The sequence below is a fragment of the Tenrec ecaudatus genome, chromosome 9 (genome assembly GCF_050624435.1).
Source record: "Tenrec ecaudatus isolate mTenEca1 chromosome 9, mTenEca1.hap1, whole genome shotgun sequence".
NCBI classification, from domain to species: domain Eukaryota; kingdom Metazoa; phylum Chordata; class Mammalia; order Afrosoricida; family Tenrecidae; genus Tenrec; species Tenrec ecaudatus.
In genome coordinates, this window is record NC_134538.1 from 62,500,160 (window position 1) to 62,520,950 (window position 20,791).

General features: G+C 45.1%; 1 protein-coding gene across 1 annotated transcript in view; it reads right to left on the bottom strand.

Annotated features, from left to right (window-relative positions):
* The window catches only part of VOPP1 (VOPP1 WW domain binding protein), a 129,613-nt gene that overhangs the window by 6,861 nt on the left and 101,961 nt on the right, over window positions 1-20,791 (bottom strand). The window contains exons 3-4 of the mRNA XM_075558158.1: window positions 20,581-20,658; window positions 11,780-11,916 (exon numbers count right to left, since the gene is read on the bottom strand). Of these exons, the coding sequence (XP_075414273.1) occupies window positions 11,780-11,916; window positions 20,581-20,658 (215 nt within the window). The remainder of the gene's footprint in view (window positions 1-11,779; window positions 11,917-20,580; window positions 20,659-20,791) is intronic.

Sequence of the window (20,791 nt, forward strand, 5' to 3'; positions counted from 1 at the left end):
ATTTGTGGAAAATCAGAAAATCTAACCTAATTCTTAACAACTCTGATAAATGAGCCTAGACTTTCCTCTCTATGGTTTGGGTTTGGGGTTTCAATTGGATATACTGGCATTAATTTAGAACTTGAGGGATCACTTCAAGTAAATTGGTCTCTAACTGTACATTTTTTGGGAAAAGTTGTTTAATATTTGTACTGTGTGGTATTGCAAACTTAAGGGGAATTTGGCTTCTGCTTGTTCTATTTGCAAACACTGTAATCTGCTCTCTTGCAGAATTTCTTTTCTCCAGAACACCAGTTCGATGACCCAGGTTTTAGCATACCTTGGTAGGGGGTGTTACAAGGGATCTCAATCTTTTGGGCAATACACAAATATAAATGCACGTCTTCACTGTGGCCAAAGGTTGCCATTGGATTATGTTCATTTTGGGCAAAATAACCAAATTGTGCAAAAAATTTGCAGAAGGAGCTGAAACAATTCTGTCTATTTTGTGAAATCGAAAGAGTAAACCAACAGTTTCAAGCCTGCCTTACAGAAACTTTGATGTAAATCAGTCTGCTTGAAAAATGCACTGAATTCGGGAATTGCAACCCATCTGACCCCACCAAACCGGGGCAAAACTCTAAAGGTATGCAACAGAGCAGCCAGGGGAGCAAAGCAATGAAATCCCTGGGGAATACCCAAAATAGACTTTGGGCCCAGGGCATGGCATCCCATCAGACTCGACTGGAAAACATTCCTAAATTTCAACAAATAGACCTGGAACTATTTATAGGCTTTTTTTTTTTTTTTGTGGCCGCTGTTTATTTTGTTGTTGTTTATTTTGTTGCTTTGTTTTGTTCTGTCTTGTTTTTGTGCTTACTATTGTCTCTGCATGTCTACCTAGATAAGATGGGGGGGGGGTAAACAATCTAGAGGAGAAACCAACGGGACCGATGGTTCCAGGGGTACACAGGAGAAGGAGAGGCAGGGAAGCCAACCAACCCAGTGACAAGGGAACAAGTTAGCTAAAATAAATGTTGAGGAGGGTATAGGATGCCTGGTGGGGCTTGATCAAAGGCAATGTAGCCAAGAGGAATTAGTTAAACCCGAATGAAGGCCGAACATGATAGTAGGACAAGAGGAAAGTACAATAAGAGGAAAGAACTAGGAGGCAAAGGACATAGAGGTCTAAATACAGGCATGTACATATGTAAATATATTTATATATAATGATAGGAAAATAGATCTATGTACATTTACTTATATGTTAAGTATTAAGGTAGCAGATGGACATTGGGCCTCAACTCAAGTACTCACTCCCTCAACGCAAGAACACTTTGTTCTAATAAGCTGGCATTCCATGATGCTCACCTTCCTGACCCGATTGCTGAAGACAAAATGGGTGCATAAGCAAATGTGGTGAAGAAATCTAATGGTGTCTGGCTATCAAAAGATATAGCGTCTGGGGTCTTAAAGACTTGAAGATAAGCAGGCAGCCATCTAGCTCAGAAGCAACAAAGTCCACATGGAAGAAGCACACTAGCCTGTGTGATCATGAGGTGTTGATGGGATCAGATATCAAGCATCAAAGACCCAGAACAGAAAATCATATCATTGTTAATGAGGGGGAGTGTGGAGTGGAGACCCAAAGCCCATCTGTAGGAAACTGGACATCCCCTTACAGATTGGTCATGGGGAGGAGACAAGCCATAACAAACACCGACGAAACATACAACTTTCTTCTAGTTCTTTAATACTTCTTTCCCCCACCACTATCATGATCCCAATTCTACCTTACAAATCTGGTTAGACCAGAGGATGTACATGGATACAGATAAGAGCTGGAAACACATGACGTCCAGGTCAGATAAACCCCTCAGTGTAAGACATTAAAAAATAATAACAATTTATAAATTATCAAGGGTTCATGAGAGAGGGAGGGTGAAGGAGGGAGGGAAAAAATGAGGAGCTGATATCAAGGGCTCAAGTAGAAAGAAAACGTTTTGAGAATGATGATGGCAACAAATGCACAAATGTGATTGACACAATGGATGGATGTATGGATTGTGATAAGAGCTCTATGAGCCCCCAATAAAATGATTTTAAAAAAAAGAAAAATTCACTGAAAAAGATAAATTGGTTATTTTGCTTAGTATAAAAAAGGCCTTCACAAAAACAAATTATTCTAAAATTGTTTTCTCTAGAAAATATAATACAGCATATAAAATATAGGATTATGAAAATATAATTTTTTACCTCTGGATGGTATTATTAATTTAGTTGATAATATTTCTTCAAGAAATTCAAACTTATTTGGTGCTTATGAATTGGTTTTAGTATTGTAAATAATTGATTAATGAATTCATTTTCACAGAGTTTTGGTGTTTATGACAAGTTTGAAAATGAAGTCTTTCCCAGTAGCTTAAATTAGATTTTAGTGAATGTTACTCATTTAAGGAAGAGAATTTTGTCTTAAATTGAAACTAGTAGTTTCAGAGGCCTAGCCCCAGGAAATCCACTGCTATAGAATTCAGTCTGATCCATAGCACGCCATAAAGTGTTTCTGAGGCAGCAAATCTTTACTGAAGCAGATAACCTCATCTTTCTTCTTTGAAGAAGCTGGTGGATTTGAAGTGTTGACCTGTGGGTAGGAACCCAACATAACACCGAGATAGGAAAATCATAACAGATTTAAAAAAAAAAGGTAAAGAGAGAATTGGTCTAATTCTAACATTGCCATTAATATTTCTGTTCTATTTCCCAGTCTCCATCACTCCTTTGTCAGTTTGCCAGACCGGCTGGTTTCCATGTTGCTGGAAGCTATGCCTCCAGTATTTTAAGTTATAATAGCAGGATCACCCATGTAGCCTGACTTTAGCAAAGTCTCCAGAATAATTGGACAGACTGGGGAGAAGGAAGAGCCAGGTTGTTTCTGAAAAAGTAGCCACTGAAAAATCTTATAAATTGCCCTACTGGTGAAGTGGTTATGCATTGGGCTGCTAACTGCAAGGTCAACAATTCAGAAACCACCAGCCACTTCATGGGAGAAAGATAGGGCTTTCTACTCCCAGAAAGAGTTAGTCTTAGAAACGGACCAGCGCAGTTCTACAGTTGTACAGGGTCGCTATGAGTTGACATTGACTCGATGGCAGTGATTTTAGTTTGGGGTCTTTGAATCCTTATGAATGGCAGCCGAGCACTGTCTGGTATAGCACTGAAAGATGAGCCCTTCCAGGTTGAAAGGCCCTCACAATAGGAATGGGAGAGAGGTGGCTCTTAACAACATGGGTAGCTATGAGTCTGAAATAACTCAATGGCAGTGAGTTTGAGTTTTTGATAATGTGTTTGTTGCCTGACACTAAAGAAAAAACATAAGAGGAAACATAAACATCGGCATTTTTAACTCAAAAGAGAACCAGGCGCTTCTTTTCATGTAAATCCGTAACCTGTAAAAGGAAACCATTTCAGCAGTTTCCTTACAAACAGAAAAAGTCTTTTGTGACTTTTCTTGAAGCTTCAAATTGTCATTGGTAAGCAACACTTAAGTTATTTAACTAAAAATCTTAAAGGTAAAACCTTAGCTTTTGAGACCTTCATTTGCTGATGGGACATGACTCAAAAATGAAATGGCTGCAAATATCTATTAATAATTGGATTATGGAATGTACAAAGTATGAATCTATGAAAACTGGGAGTTGTCAAAAATTAAATAGAAAGCTACTTGGAGATCAGCATCTTATGCATTAATGAGTAAAAGTGGACTTTTATTGGCTATATTGAGTCAGACAAGTGTATTGTTTACTGTCCTAGCAATGACAAGTGGAAGAACAGTGCTACACTCACTCATTGTTGAAAAGAACACTTCAAGACCTCTCCTAGCATAGTATCCACACATCTACGCAAAGGCGGTTACTATGACTATTATTCACATTTACACCAGAGACTGGTTAGTTTTATTTTTATCCACTTCTATAGTATGAAATTGCTCAAACATTCAATCAAGATTTATTGATAATTACTGGTGATTGGAATGTGAAAGTTGGAGGGGAAAAAAAGGCATCATCAATTGCAAAATATGGCCTGGCTGACAGAATAACCCCAATTATATGAAGAATTTTGCAAGACCAATGACAATTAGCAAGACCTTTTTGAAACAACATAAATGGAGACTATATACGAGACTGTCACCAGATATAAAACACAGGAATCAAATCACTCTTTGAAAATGATGATAGGCTCAATACCATCAGCCAAAACAAGGCCAGGGGCCCACTCTGAAGCAGACCATCAATTGCTCATATGCAAGTTCAGTTGTACCTGCAGAAAATTAATGAGTATTTGGTGAATGGCTGAACGTCTTCATATCCATGCCCCTTGGCCTCTGCAACAAGGAGCCCTCCCCATCTAGTTCAGCCGGGATGTCTCCTTATTCCACCACCAGGAGGCACCAGTCAGAGCCATTCAATACATTTCGGGAGGACAGGTCACAAGGGCAGACTCAGATGGCAGGGTCGCTTTGAGACCTGAATTGGATGAGGAAAGCAATGGAGGGAAGGCCCCCTGCCTTGAATGGAGAAGAATGCAAAGGAGGTGGATGGGGGACAGTGTGTCAAGCTTTGCACTGACGAACACGAATGAGCCAGAGGCTTCAGCCTTGCATGACCTCCTGAGATAGCAGGATTTTCTATGGACGTGGAACCCCACTGGTAAAGGGCCCAGGCTCCATGTCCTTCCTCACCCACAGGCAAATCTGAAAACAGCCGAGGAGTTCAGAGACTTTCCTTTGCTAGAGGTTTCTGTTGCCAGGGATCAAAGAAGCCTACAGACGCCAAGGCTATTTGTTGTGATTAAATTAATAACACCAACTGCCTACCAAAGGGAGACACTGTCAAAAGTACCTTTCATGTTGAGATACGCTCATCATAAAGTGGGTTTATAGTGGCCAAGGACACGAAATGCCTTTACAAACAACAACCAAAACCTCACATTTTTATATGACGGAAGATTCTCAATATTTCTACGTGTGTACACTGGATAATGTAAGCCAAGAGAAATAGAGATTGCGCTACGTGAGAAAGGGAAACAGTAGCATTAGTGTAGAGAAGGGCCAGGAAAGAATGACAGAGGAGACGGGGGGGGGGGGGGGGGGGAAGAGAGAATAAGACAGTGACACACACTGAATTTTGTGGGCAGAAAATGTTCCAAGCCAGCAGAGGGGCATTCTTCTGCTGTGACCCAGTAGCGATTCTGGAGCAGCGCTCCATGAAACTGCTCTCAAATACCCCACCCGGAGTCACGCCCTAAGGACGTGGTCAACCAGTCAGTCAGTTACCTTTAGCTATCAGGATGAACTGGTACCGCATCTCCTGGTAGCAGGGAAGGTACATTAATAGACAGGTGTGTGTGACTATTGAATAAATCATCTTCCTTAATAAATATTTCCTGTGATTTTTCTTTCACTAGAACCGCACATTCCAATGTCCCTCCCTATCTTCACCTCTTGCTGAGGCTACGTGGGGAGCAGAGGCCAGAGAAAGGCTTTCCACAGGAGCACGGTCCCTAATCTGAAGCAGCCGGCATTCTGGGGCTCCCCCCAGGCTGCAGTCTCTTGAGAGGAAAACCAGAGGGACTCCACAGTGCGGGGGAGCGCCGGGCTGTCAAAGGGATGTTAGACGGCAGAAGAATACCATGTATTGCACAGCTCTGTAAACCAACTATCCTCACGACTGCGGCAGCCCTATTCGTGTTTCAGCTTTGATTACAGGCTCAGGACACCGGGAAAACATGTTCCCGACGGTTTCCATTTTCCCTGGGTGGCGGCGTTAGGCAGGCCAGTCTTCACTGGGGGCTGACAAGCTTGTCCTGGGATTGAGCCATCAGAGCAGCCGGAGAACCATACGGGACATCAGTACAAACCTACTGTGCGAAAAGAAGGCCGATGGACCTCCCACAGTGCGCGCCTCCTTCCCTTCCAACTACTGCATCAGAAAAAGTCCAACCGTGTCAGTCCCATGAAAGGAGACCTTGTAAAGAAGAGCTAGGTTCATCTAGCAGATTTCAACGTTGACGATGCTCTGCGTTCTGTCTCTAAGCGTGTGTTGGCTCCTGCGGTTGGAAGCAGGGCTGCCCACTGTGTTCTCATCACTAACAGGCTTTACAAGTACTTTGCCATATGGATTATGTGCCCTTAGTGATAAGGAGAATCCACTTCAGTGGGCTACACAATCTTCTACAGGGAAGAGCCCCTGCGGTTCCACCATTGACTTAAGCCCTCTGCCCACATTCAAGGTGATTCCTATGCAGCTCTGCCCTGAGGGGGCATCAGGGGAGGAGAGGCTGGTCCCCCTCAGCAGCATGACATGATTGAGGGCAGCGGTTCTCACCTCCCTAATGCCGCGACCCTTTCACACAGTTCCTCATGTTGGGGTGACCCCCAACCATAAAACTATTTTGTTGCTAGTTCATCACTGTAATGTTGCTACAGTTATGAATCATAATGGAAATATCTGATATGCAGGATGTATTTTCATTGTTACAAATTGAACATAATTAAAGCAGAGTGTCTAATCACAAAAGCAATATGTATGTGAAATTTTGTCTTGAAGCATGGTCTAGCAAGGGTAACAGTCTTCCTGCCGGGTGCTCCTATGTGGGTGTATCTGCATGCGGGTGGACCCACCTGGAGGTGGATAGAGGAGCGCTGTCTCGGTACCTAAGACCATCAGAAATATGTGTTTTCTGATGGTCTTACGCGACTCCTGTGAAAGGGTCGTTTGACCCCCAAAGGGGTTGCAACTCTCAGGTTGAGAACTGCTGATTGAAGGCATCGGTTCAAAACTTATGTGGACCCCTTTTCCAGAAAATAATGACTCGGCACCCCCCTGGTAATGAAACACTTTTCAACTCTAGCCAATAATCGAGGCCAAAGGGCACGTATCTGCTTTTGCAGCCCCTTCTGGGTCATTCCAGGCCCCCAGGAAGCACTACCACCCACTTTGGGAAGCACTGATTGGGAGGGATGCTAGAATGACCTAACCAGAGGTGTGACTTTCTCATGTCCTTCTGCAGACCCAGACCAAATGAGACAGGCTTTTCATCATCTGGTGTCATTTTCAGGTACATTCTGAGACCCCTCTAACGCTTGAGCACTCGGGGCCTCTGAGCTATGTGTCCTTGAGTTGCCGTGTGTTGCCCTGTGCCCCAGATGCTGGCTACTCAGCACAGGTGGCGTCCATCTTTGGCACACGCCCACCAAACGTGGGCCCAAGCCGGCTGAAGACCTTCAACCAGCGGCTTCTGGCTTTGTTCCTTTTGGATCCTGGGCTGAGCTCATGCCTATCTATGCAGAGTGTTGCTCCAACCACTAAGCACCCGACCCCTGAACTATCATCTTCCATATTCTGCCCTGGCCCCCAGTGGGAAGCATGTTTTACAATATGCAAATCCTGTGCTTTTCTGGACCTTTCAGGTGATGTTGGACTTGGAGTTGGTCTCAAGGCTAAGTAAGGGTGGATGCGCTCTCCATGGAGAAGGCCAGACCTACAGTGGACATCGGCCATCCAAATCCAGCCACGTGCTCTTTTTCATTCCTAAGCCAAGCTCCCCAGAACCCATCTCCATCCCACTGACAGGAAGAAAGGCATCATGGGGCACACTAGAAAATCCAAACACATATATCCATCCATACCATATGTCTGTACTGCTACTGGGGCGGGGGACAGGGGCAGTGGGCTAGCCTATCATCTTTAGGGCAGTAGGTTCCTCTCTTTCCTTAGACTGTAAACCTCCAAGAGGCATCTTCTTTAGTTCTGTCAGCCCCATGGGCACAGAATTCTGATTGTGACAACATTTCAATAAACATCTGTCAGTGATGAATCCACACAAGGATCAGGTATGTCTCCAGCACCTCACAGCTAGGGAAATCATTTGGAAAACAACAGACTCTAATTCCTTTTCAATGATGCTATTTCTATCTACTGAAATAAAAGCAATTAAACTCTTCCCAAACTTGGTGCTGTTCACAAAAGACACGGCTCTTGATGTGTAGTGAAATTATAGAAAGTCTAGCCTCATGGAACAAAGCCAGCTTTAATTTCCTATGACGCTCCGGTCTATTTTGGGATTGACTATGTCATACTTGCTACCAGAGGGTGAGAAGCATTAAAACAGACAGTGATGGAAAAGGAAGGCTATAGTTTGGCAGGAGAAATGGCCACGTTGGATACCAGAAGCCACTGTGATGGGACAAAGGGATGGCCGGGTGTACGGCCAGTGCCGCCCAGGGCTGTAGCTGGTGACATCATGCTGCCAGCCATGGCCTCTGCAGTGCAGACCATCTTGGAACCAAATAAAGGACACCCATTTTCCTGAGGGCTCTAAAAGTCCACCACAGTCAGGGGTCCATTGCCTGGTTCCCTCAGCCTCACGCCTCCCTTCTACCTCTTCCTCAGGAGTGTTCTAAAAGGCTTGGGCCTCTCACGGGCAGCATCACCTCTGGCTCCCCTCTGCGGTTCTCAGTGGTACTCAAGTGCACTAGAGACTCATATGTCTCCCCCATGAGCGGACCCTGCATTCAGTCCTGTGGCTGGTGTTAGGGCAGCTGCCTGGTGAGGAAGGCTGGCCAGGTTTTCCCAGCCAGGCCCCAGGTCACCCTCCCTCTCTCCAAGTTCTCCTCTCCTGCTCCAAGGAGCCTTGTGCAGGTGTTAGGGGCTGAACTATAGTCCAGAAAAGACGGGCTAAAGTCCGAATCCCTGTATCTATGAATGCCATCCAGGGTGGGAATAAGGTTATTCTTACCAGCTAATAGAAGTCAGGCACACCCGAGTAGGATGGTACTGATCTGAGCCATGTCTTACCAGCAGGGAAACCAATAGGTGGTCAGTCGCCTAGAGGGAAGCCAAGTGCCATGTGACGATGGACACCCAGATCAGCAGAAACTAGGAAAGGGGCAAGAATAGCTACTCTGTGAACCCGCACAAGGAACAGACATAGCTGGTCCTTGGATTTGGTGTTCTCCCCTTGGGATCACCCACTGCTGATCTTAAAAGCTAGTGCCCACTTTGGGGTGCTTTGCATGGCTGCCCTAGGAGACTCAGACAACGGGGAAGTCCCCCTTGCTTGGAAAGATCAAGTTTCCCTCTTTCCTGGTCTCCCAGCCTCGGGAGTATTCTCTCCACAGCTTTATGCTTCCATGGAGGTTGACAGCCTTGGAAACTCTGTGGAGCGGTTGTAGTTTCCCCTTTGCGTTACCACGAGTTGGAACCGACAGCAGGGGTTAAGGTGGGTGCTATCAAAACAGCAACCCACCATCTAAGTGCTGCCAATGCACCTGGCCGAGCACACAGCAGAGGGCGCTGGCTCCAGGATGGGGAAGGGAATGACCCATGTTGGTTCACTGTAGATGTAATACAGGGGGGCGGGACCTTGAAGGAGGGGCGGGGTTCCCAGGCACATGGAGCACACTTGGAAGGCACACCCTGGCAGGACTGCAGAGAGATAAGAGCAGGTAAGAGCAAGGCATCGGGCTCAGAGGCGCCTCTGAAGGACTCTGTGCACTTAGCCATGCTGCATGGGCTTGATTCTGTGAACCAGCTGCTCGCCAAGATCCTTAAGCAAAAGAATGACGTGAGCTGTGTGCTTTCTGGGGGCAATGTAGAGGCCAGAGATGAGTTGGAAACAACCAGTGACTGGGAAAACACTTAGTAATAGGCATGGCTCAGGCCAAGGGTCGAAAGTAAGACTTAGCAGGCTGTGATGACTCGTTTAAGGAGGCCTCATGATGCGAAGGATAAGCATGGGGCTGCTAGCCACGTGATCTGAAGTTCAAATATACCAGTCACTCTCTAAGGAGGGAAAAAAAGTAAGGCTGTCTACTCCCTCCAAAAGACTTACCGTCTCAGAAGCCCTACCAGGCAGTTCTACTCTGTCCTATAGGGTCCCAATGAGTTGGAATCAGCCTGATGGCAGAACTTTTATTTCTTTTGTTTTGTTGACCTATTTACTGGGTGTGGTTGATGAGGTGGCTTTCCACTGGGTTTGATGGGGCGGGCGCAGAAGAAGAGTGAGACAAGTGGTGAGTAGCTAACATTCTGGGAACAAAACAAGACAAGGTCCCTACAGGTCAGAGAGTTAGGAAGCCTGGGCTCTGGGGCCCTCCAGCAGGCCTCAGAACTTACCTGGAAAATGAAATCTTAAGAAAAATAAACAAACAAACCCCTCCTTATTTTAGCTTGTATATGCAGAGGGACAAGGCACATCAAGTGAAAGCCATAACTCTGGATATTGTATTAACGCCTGAGTCACCTCCCTTATCTACAGGGAGATCAGATACACAGCTATGCGGGAAAGAGAGACAAGGGACACGGAAAGGTAGCAGACAGGGGACGCTCACCTTGGTATAGAGATGCCCATAGGGCATGTTCACTGAATCTGGACACCTAATGAGGGGCAAAGTATGCCAATCGGCCAGTGTTAGGGGTCAGGGCACTTGGTAATCTAACCTGGTGGGTGCTGGAGGCTCAGGGGAGAGGGGAGGGTGTGCATGTCCCCTCTACACATACGCAAAGAAGGGGAGAAGACATGCAGGAACTGAAAACTCCTTTCTCTCTTTGCAACTGACTTTCCCCCCAATCAACTCTTTCCATCTGAGCTGAAAGAAAGCATAAATGCATAAGAAAATTGGTAATCCTCTGGTTCACTTTAGAGACATCATTCTCATTTAATGACCGGAAAATGATAAATCTCCCATGGGGCACAAGGGTCATTAATTTAGCCAATGGCACAGAATTTAAAATACTGCTGAGAAAAGGAAACTATACAAGTATAGGTCAGCTTCAGACTGCAAGGCATCTGTTTATGAATGGATTTGGGGTTTGCACTTAATTCTAGCCCCAAACTAAGAACAATAGTTCTTATGGTGTGGCCCTGCTCACTACTGGCCCTCAGTACTAGAGATCACTGAAGATGTGGCTGCTATACCAAAGTGCGGTACACAAACAAGACAGGGCCCACCTATCAGAAAGAATAGCATCTGGGGTCTTAAAAGGCTTGTCTAAAAACAAGCAGCCATCTAAATCTTCATGGAAGATGTACACCAGCCTGTGTGATCCAAGGGCTGTAAGTAACAAAATCCAAAGGAAGGAATGGTGTCAGAGCTTAAATTATAAACACTCAGTTTAAATTATAAACACCCAGTTTGCAGAAGGCTATGGATGACAAATGGAATCCCCAAATCCATTTTTAGGGTTCTCCCGTGGATTAAGGCTCAGTGAATCCCTTCTGGTCAAAGTCTATCAGACAGAGAGTATTGTAGCTAATTATGGAGGATGCAGCTAGGTGAAAATATAGCACCTTATCTAGGCTCCCCTTTGACCCATTCTAAAGTTGTCTCTTGTTTCCGTTTTTAATATTTTCTGCTTTCTGTTCACTTGAGTTTATTCTGTGTTGCCTAGTTATTGTTGGTGGTTTTTGTTTGTTTGTTTGCTTCCTGTTTGTGTTTCATTTGATTGTCTGTGGCACCTAGGGGCCTGGCCGGGGAGGCCCCGGAGAAACGGGGCACTAACAACAACAAGGACGAGAAGAAAGGCTCTGAGGTTGATTGTGGAGATGACTGCACAACTCTTCTTCAGATGTGGGCACGATGAAACTGTATGATATGTGACGCATCTACCAATAAAATTATTTTAGAAAGTTGATCCTCCTAACTTGAGTAAGCAGAGGCTCAGCACACAATGAAGTGGCTTGAATACTACATGTAACCAGTACGACGGATGAGAGACAAGGATGGAGGGGGCAAGCTGACCTGCAGCAGGATTGGGGGGCTGCCTGGTGTAGGACACGTTGAACGCGGGCTCCTCGATCAGTGGTGGGGGGTACATCCGCCTCCGGATGAAGAAGCCGGCGCCACAGCAGAAGAGCACACCCATCATCAAGAGGAACCTGAGTGAGAACACAGATGTGAGTGAGGCATGGAGCAGACAGGAGGTCAAATAGGTAGAAGAGACCCGAAGGTCAGCCTGGTGACCCAACGCCTATGCAGAGCCCTCTGCGATCCATCAGCTCAGACCCTGCAAAATCAAGTAACTCCTGAGAGGATGGGGCGTGTGATGTGTAACTTTTGTATCAGCTTAGCTGTACTATGATGTCCGCTGATTTTACCCAACACTAGACTACTTGCTATTCCATAATGGAATCTAATATGATGTAAGCACCTCTCACAACATAATCAATCAGTCAAAAGGGGGTTTCCTTCCACTGCTGTCCGCCCCCAGAGTATGAATAAATGTTTTTTCAGAACGCATACTCTCTGAATTCTGTATTCTTTTCATCACCTGACCTACAAGGTTTAGGATGCGAGGCTGTGTGAGTCTCCAGCCTGCTGCCCAAACTATAGAATGGGAACTTGTCAGCCCCCTACAATCCCAAGAGCCAGCCAAGGTCTCCCGCGTGCCACCTGACCGACAGATTTGGGACTTAGACGTCAATGGTGTGAGCCTACTCTGTGAAGTAAATCTGTGCTATGTATGTGCATGTGTATCTACACACATCTATATACATAGACATATACACATCTTGTCATCCATTTCCCCACTTGTTCCATTCTTCACTGTCAAGGCGACAAGAGTGAACACACGTACCCCTCCTAACAGCTCTCGCTCCACTATTCTGTGAGAACACATAAAGAAACAGGTGTCCTTTTCAAAGCATGCCTTCCCTATACAAAAATGACAGGAGCAGAGTGAGAGAATACTTACAATCAACACAAAGACTCCAGATTTATAAATCTCCAGTTGTTATGTCTAGCTGAGTATAGACTCCCACACTGTGACCTGAGGTCTAACAAACACTAGCACAGGATCTTTAGTTAATTCATCTAAGAATTCTCACTGATGATTACGTGAGTGGCATTTAATTCCTTATCAATGACTGAATAAATAGCCTCTTCTCATCTCACATTTGCACTAATGTTTTGTCACTAGGAAAAGCAGGTTTACTCTGAAAAGGACCACACTGGCTGTGTGACACAGACATAAGAGGAAGCTCTGGCCCATTTCAGAACTGGAACTATTATGGGATTTGTGGAAACCTCACAGAACTTCACACAAAAATATTCACTCAGTGTGTGGGTTACACAGTCTCTTATGAACCATAAGCACACACCACAATGGGTTACGTCATGACCAAAGGCACTTGTACACATGTAAAAAAACTTAGGGAAAAAGCAGATGATAAAGTCATCAAGAAGATTCAAATTTCAACATTAGTAAGCTAAGAATTCAAGTCTATCAATAAGTGTTTACTGACATGTTTGGAAATGTTAAGCAGGAGAAAGGTCAGAGGCACAAGAAAGGAAATAACTCAGTGCAGGGCTAAAAGTATGTCCCTTCTGGTTTGCCTTCCAGTTCACTGTTTATTCCACGATTGACTCTGAAGTACTTGGTATGCTACCAGCAACGGGTAACAAGACAGCTGTCGCCGTCTCTGCTGATTACATAGCCAACTTACATGAGACAAAGTCTCGCCATCCTTGCCTCTAAGGAACTCTCTGGCTGTACTTCTTCCAAGACAGATTTGTTTGCTCCTTTCGATATTTTTCAAAAATACCACAGCTCAAATGTGATCCTCTTCTTCAGTCTTGCTGATTCAATGTCCTAATTTCCTAGGCTGAAGAGGAGATTTTAAACACCATGGCTTGGGTCCACGGTGCTGGCGTCCTTAAAGCACCATCCTTGTCCTTGAACACTTTCCTTTAAAGAGGTGTGGTGCCGTGGTTTCACCCAAAAGAATGGGTCTGAACTCTGCCTGCTGCTTCTGTGAGCATGCATGGTGCATGCAAGCAAGATGAAGTCTGCGAGGTCAATCTTTTCTCCGTTTATCATGATGTTACCTCCCGGTCCAGTTGGGGGGAGTTTTGCTTTCTTCTCATTGAGCGGTCACCCACCTTGAAGGCCTCGGTCCTTGATCTTCAACAGCAGTGCTCCCAGCCTTCCGCCCTTTCAGCTGGCAAGGTTTCATCATCCGCATATCGAAGAGTGTTAATAAGTCTTCCTTCAATTCTGACAGCACATTCTTATTCATATAACTCAGCTTCTCTGATTATTTTCTCAGCATACAGATTGAATAGGTATGGTGAGAGGATACCACCCTTTCATACACCTTTCCTGATGGTAAACCATCAACAGTTCAGTCCCTTGTTCTGTGGCCACAACTGCCATGTAAAAGTTCTGCATAAGCACAATGGAGTGTTCTGGAATTCCCATTCTTCTCAAAACTATCTACAGTTTGCCATGAGCCACACAATCAAATGATTTTGCATAGTCAATGAAACACAAGTAAAACTTCTTTCCAGTAGGCTCACTTCCAGCCCAGCTCCATCTGACATCAGCAATGATATCCCTTGTTCCGTGACCGCTTCTGAATCCAGCCTGAACATCTAGCAGCTCCCTGTTAATGTACTGTTGAAACCGTTGTTGGATGATCCTCGGCAAAATTTTACTGGCACGTGAGATGATACTGTTCTCTGATTTGCCTACCTGATGAGTCATCTTTCTCTGGAATGGGCACAAAGATGGATCTCTTTCAGTCCGTTGGCCAAGTAGCTTTCATCCAAATGTCCTGGCATAGATGAGTCAGTGCTTTCAGTGCTTCATCGGCTTGTTAAGGCGTTGTAATTCACATTCCATCAATTCCTGGAACCTTGATTTTTGGCTAATATGTTCAGTGCAGCTTGGACTTGTTCCTTCAGTACCATTGGTTCTTGATCACATTCTATCACTTGAAATGGTGGAATGTCGACTACATCTGGGGACAGTGACTACGTTCATTCTTTCTGTATTTTTCTTTAATGCTCTCTACATCATTCAATATTTTACCCATAGGATCTTCCAATATCACAACTCAAGGCTTGAATATTAACTTTAGTTATTTCAGTTTAAGATATGCTGAGCTAGTTCTTCCTTTTCTAGTTTTCTAATTCTAGGTCTTTGTACATTTCATTACATTAGTTTACTTTGTCTTCTCAAGTTGTCCTTTGACATTTTCTTTTAAACACTTTGACTTTAGGGAAATAGAGGAAAGAGCTGGGAGGCAAAGGTCGTTTATAGAGGTCTAGATAAAGACATGGACCTATGCAAATATATTTATATATGAGGATGGGGAAATAGGAGCTATGTGCCTATATTTATAGGTTTAGTATTAAGGTAGCAGAAGGACATTGGACCTCCACTCAAGTACTCTCTAAATGCAAGAATACTTTCTTCTATTAAATTGTCACTCTATGATGCTCACCTTCCGAACACAACCACTGAAGACAAAGCGGGTGAATAAGCAAATGTGGTGAAGAAAGCTGATGGTGCCCGGCTATCAAAAGACATAGTGTCTGGGGTCTTAAAAGCTTGAGGGTAAGCAAGCAGCTATCTAGCTCAGAAGAAAGCCCACCAGCCTGTGAGACCACGAGGTGTCGAAGGGATCAGGTATAAAGCATCATCAGGACAAAAATATCTTACCATAGTGAATGGGGGGTGGGGGGGAGGGCAGAGTGGAAACCCAAAGCCCATTTAGGGGCCACTGGAGATCCCCTTGCAGAGGGGTCTAGGGGAGGAGACTAGCCAGTCAAGGTGCGATGTAGCAATGATGAAAAACACAACTTTCCTCTAGTTCCTAAATGCTTCCTCTCCCCACTCCCCACTCTCATGATCCCAATTCTCCCTTGCAAGTCTGGCTAGACCAGAGGATGTACACTGGTACAGATAGGAACTGGAAACACAGGGAATCCAGGCGGATACTCCCGTCAGGACCAGTGGTGTGAGTGGCGATACTGGGAGGGTAGAAGGAGAGTGGGTTGGAAAGGGGGACCCGATTACAAGGATCTACATGTGACCTCCTCCCTGGGGGATGGACAACAGAAAAGTGGGTGAAGGGAGACATTGGACAGGGCAAGATATGACAAAATAATAATTTATAAATTATCAAGGGCTCATGAGGGAGGGGGGAGCAGGGAGGGAGGGGAAAAATAAGGACCTGATGCCAGGGACTTAAGTGGAGAGCAAACGTTTTGCGAATAATGAGGGCAATGAATGTACAGATGTGTTTTACACAACTGATGCATGTATGGATTCTGATAAGAGTTGTATAAGCCCCTAATATAACGATTAAAAAAAACCACTTTGACATTATCATTTCTTACAAGTCCTTTGCTATTTTACAATTAAGAACAATTTTCAGAGTCTTATCTGACATCCACTTTTTTTTTTTCCTTCCATCCTGCCTTCTACCTGCTCTTGTTTCCCTCCTGCTATCATCCCACAGCTCATCAGGTCTTCTATAATTAATGTTTAATAGATCAAATCTGTTAAATCTGTTCTTGAGATTTTTCTCAAAATTAGGGTGGCATGGACTCAAAGTCCTATTTGGGCTCTGAAAGACTTGTTTTTATTTTCTTCAACTTCACCCCAAACTCATGTAGGAGTCATTCATTGATGGTCTGTTCCATCGTGAACCCTTGGCGGGATTTTAGCTGCTACTATTGAGCTTCTCCATCGTGTCTTCCCACAGATGTCATCAATTTGATTTCTGGGTATTCCATCTGGGAAGACCATACATATAGTCGTTGAAAAAAAGGTATTTTCTATGAAAAAAATCATTGGTGTTGCTACATTGTCATGCAATCTACAGTTTTATTTCTATCACTGAGACTATATTTTCCAACTACTGTTCCTTCCTGTTTGTTTCCAATTTTTGCATACTAGCAGCCAACAATTATCAATGCATCTTAATTGTATGTTTGATTAACTTCAGACTGAAGACATTAGAATTCTTCAATTTCTGCATAAGTAATTTCTTCTTTGAAATCTTAGTCTGGAAGCTTTGCTGAAACCTGTTCACTGTGGGTGACCCTGATAATATTTGAAACCCCAGTGACGTGGCTTCCAGCATCACAACAAACAAGCCACCACAGTGCAATGCATTGACAGCCACACGGTGATACAACTCTAGTCAGTGCTAAGAAAGAAAAGGGAGGAATTCAAGAGGAAGCTTTAAAAGGGTGTGATAGGTAGGTTTACTGTGCCAACCTGGCCAATAGGAACATGTGGATTAATTAGGTTGCAGTTTGATTGGAGGGCAAAGAGAGAAATGGCTCTGCAAGGCCCCCGCTCCCCACGCGATCTTTTGCTCTCTGTTAATAGGAACAGGGTCTGTCTCAACCCGTGTGCTACACTACCTTGGGGCCAAGTCAACACATGGATCCTGTCGCTAGAGTTTGAGGCAACTTCCAGACCTGCTTCACCACACTGCTGGTGCATACATCTCTTGAGCCTGAGGCTGGTGGATCCTGTCACCTTGCATTGCTTGAGTTTGATATCTCATCTGGACCTGCATTGGTAAGCAACCAAGTTACTATTACTGACCCACCATGCTGTTTACTGTCTGTGGGCAAACTCTGCCTGCCTTTTGTGAGACTCAGCTGTCTGCTTCCTTGACTTGAACCCAGCATCCCACGTGAGTTGAAGGACTTCCAGCATATTAACTGTTGCACAAAAGTGAGTTGAACTGAGACCTCTGTACTGCTGTATGGACTTATTAGCTGTCATACTCCTTCTCGATATATATGTGTGTGTGTGTATGTGTATATATATACACACAAACACATACATGTATATATATATACATACACACACTTATGATTATATATATATTTGGTTTTGTTTCTCTAGAAAACTCTGCCTAACATGATTAATTCATAATTAATGTGAGGTACATAAAGCAATTTGGCCTTTTGTTTTAGGTTTCTGGGAACAAGAATACATGTGAGACTAGTGAATGGAAACTAGTAAGACCAAAAGGGACCACCTACGGACATGATGCTGAATAACTTCATTACGTGTGATGTAATTTATCATAGGCCTATAAGGAGGCTGACAAGAATCCTGAGTTCTGAGGCTTAGCTGGAGCTTCCTGATTGGTTAGGGTAGCATATTATGTTGGAAAATGAAAGCTACACACTGGGAGCCCTCCTGGACCTCACTCTCTGCATCTTCATTTGTAACCTTATTTTGCTACATTAAGTGGTTATTTCATTTAGGGCTTTTCTTGTGTCTTTTGAGAGTGAATCCAGTTAATTTTAGCAGTGAATTTTGAATAGGGAGGCTTGGATGATCTGAAATGGAGGGAGTTGTATATATCCCCAAGTACCCTGAGGAGGTAGAAAAATGTGTGGCTGATTTGTCTAAAATGAAATAATCACGTGGACTAGTACCAAGCTTGAGGTCAGAACCTGCTGATCCAGGCCTCGGTGACTAGGAATGAGAAGGGCAAGGGGTATGTGTGCTGCTGGGATCTGAACTGAACGGTGAGCGGAAGCAGAGATTTCCACAGGGTACAGGGGGGGTTGCTGTCAACCATACAAATCGGGTCAGAAGTGGGAGATCTCAGTCTCCCTGGACTGGTGTGTGCAATTGGTAGAGCTGGCGAGATTCACTAGTGGCCCAGCTCTGTGAGGAAGATGGGGAATGCTTCTTCTCCTTCAAAGTGACATCTGAGCAGAGCGCTGGAGGATGGGAAGGATGCGAGCAGCTGCAGGGGAAGAATAGAACATGCTAAGTGGAAAATCAGCACAGGTCCTTTATCATAGGCATAGGAGCCCGATGCTGGTGTGGCTGGAGTCAGCGGAGGGAGGACGGCAAGGGTACCATCTCTGAGATCTCCAAAGATCCAGATTGTGCAGGGCGTGGCCAAGGAAGGCGACTCTCAGCAATGCATGCTGTAAACGCAAAAGGAACAGCTCAGGCTCTTAAAGCTAATTTTTCTAGGATGAACCCAGTCATGTCTTACACCAGCCCTGGCCCCAACACACATATACTAGTAGAAATAGAAATATTAGCAGGCTTTCTCAAAAATGTTATTGGTTACTCCAAGTAGTCTGGCCTGGAATAGGTAGAAGTTATCTGAGATCTTGGCTCAATGCCCAAGATAAGCTAAAATGTTGGTTTATAACAAATAATACTTTTTCTTGAACTTATCAAAATGGCACCACTGCAGAGGCGCAGAGGCAGGTAGCTTATATTCAAGCTCCCTGTGTGTACCTAGCCTTATCCCGACAGAGAGCAAGGAAGGGCAGAGCAGTCCCATAGAAACAACTTACCACCTGCTCAGGTTATCAGTCAATAGACCCATTCAGTATTGAGGTACGGGCCTGAAAGGAGCCTATTTTACAAGATAAGATCTGATGGTGGAAGGGAACGAGCTTATTACAAGGAAAATGAGGACCTGGCTGTCAGCTCAGGGAGCGCTGATAAAAGCTCCTTGAACACGTGATCAGGAGAGACCAGGCCTTGGAGAAGGAGATCATGCTAGGGAGAGAGGCAGTAGAAAAGAGGAGGTCCCTCAATGAGACAGACTGACCCAGCAGCTGCAACAATGTGGTTAAACGTAGCAGCGTTTGTGACCATGAGAGAGGAGCAGGCAGTTTTCCTGCTCTTGTACACAGGGGTCAAGATGAATGTGAGCCAACTCAATGGTGAACAAGCTCCTAAAAGGGCGATGAGCTACACACGAATTGTTCCCCTTTGTCGCTCCGGTTTCTTGCTCAGTGGGTTGGGGATGTTTTCCAAGGATTACAAGAAACAAATATCTGGGACGTAGTTTGACTTTTCAGTGCTCTCGCTCCCTCTCTCTCTCCAGGACTTGGAGTGAAACCAGGGCACACCCAATCACCTGTGGAAAGGACACTCTCAGAGTCCCTGGCAACTGGAAAGTTCACAGTAATCATTAACCGAGAAGGTCAGCTATCCCAATCTGGGCGCCAACACCAGGAGTACAGCAGGTTGCCTAGGAGAGCCCCGGGCAGAGATGGAGACACAGGGAGAGAGAAGGAAGCCTGCAGTGCCGGGGCCGCTCTAGGGCTCCGACCCCACAGGTCTCAGGCACTTTAACAGTGGATGCGCACGTGAGTTGACCATGTTAAGGAAACCCTTTCCTACACATCCACATCATCCCTGACATCATCTCCATCAACTACTGAGTCTAATCAATTTTAAAGACACACCCCAACACAATATGCATTTGTCCTAAGTGTAAATTCTGGACCACATGCTTTCTGAGGGATTCTTCCTGCATCGTGCTCTGGTGCCTTTTCAGAGTCTGGTTTTAGAGCGTTCTGAAAAGTCACTGGACTTGCTTTGCGGCCGTGGGAGGTGGACCGAGGCTGAGGCTGCCGACTGGAACGTTAGCACCCGGTTGAAATAGCCGCAAAGGGAAGACTTTCCAAAAGAGAAATCGTATTACAGGCCTGCATTTTTGAAGACTGGTTCTGTAGGACGGCGGCTTCAACTCCAGGTCAGCACTTACTCAAGAGCTGATGAAGGAGGAAGTCAACTCACTCTTCTTGCCTAGCTCCACACCCGAGGAAATGGGGATGAAGTGATGGCAAAAGCCACCATCGCCTTCCCTGCAGCCGACCTCAATATGCTCATGTTCAAGACCAAAGCTGTCCCCAAACCACAGTCCCAGGGGTCTGCCTGAGGTTAGTGATGCTAGCAAAGGTTACAGGGAGAGCCCTCCGGGGGCAGAGAGGGGCATCCAAGAACAAGCCGATGTGGGACGTACCAGAAATACCACAGCCTCTGGATGGAGAGAGCCCGCACACAGCACTTGGACCCGCAGCAGTCCTCGAAGGAGCGGCATCTGTGGAGAGAAGGCACAGGGGTGACACTTGGGCCTGGAAAGGAAGCCACTGGGCCAGGCTAGGTTGTGTAAATGATGTCGTTCCTAAACCCGAAGTGGTCCAGCCAACGCCACCTCTCTGCACCTCCATGCA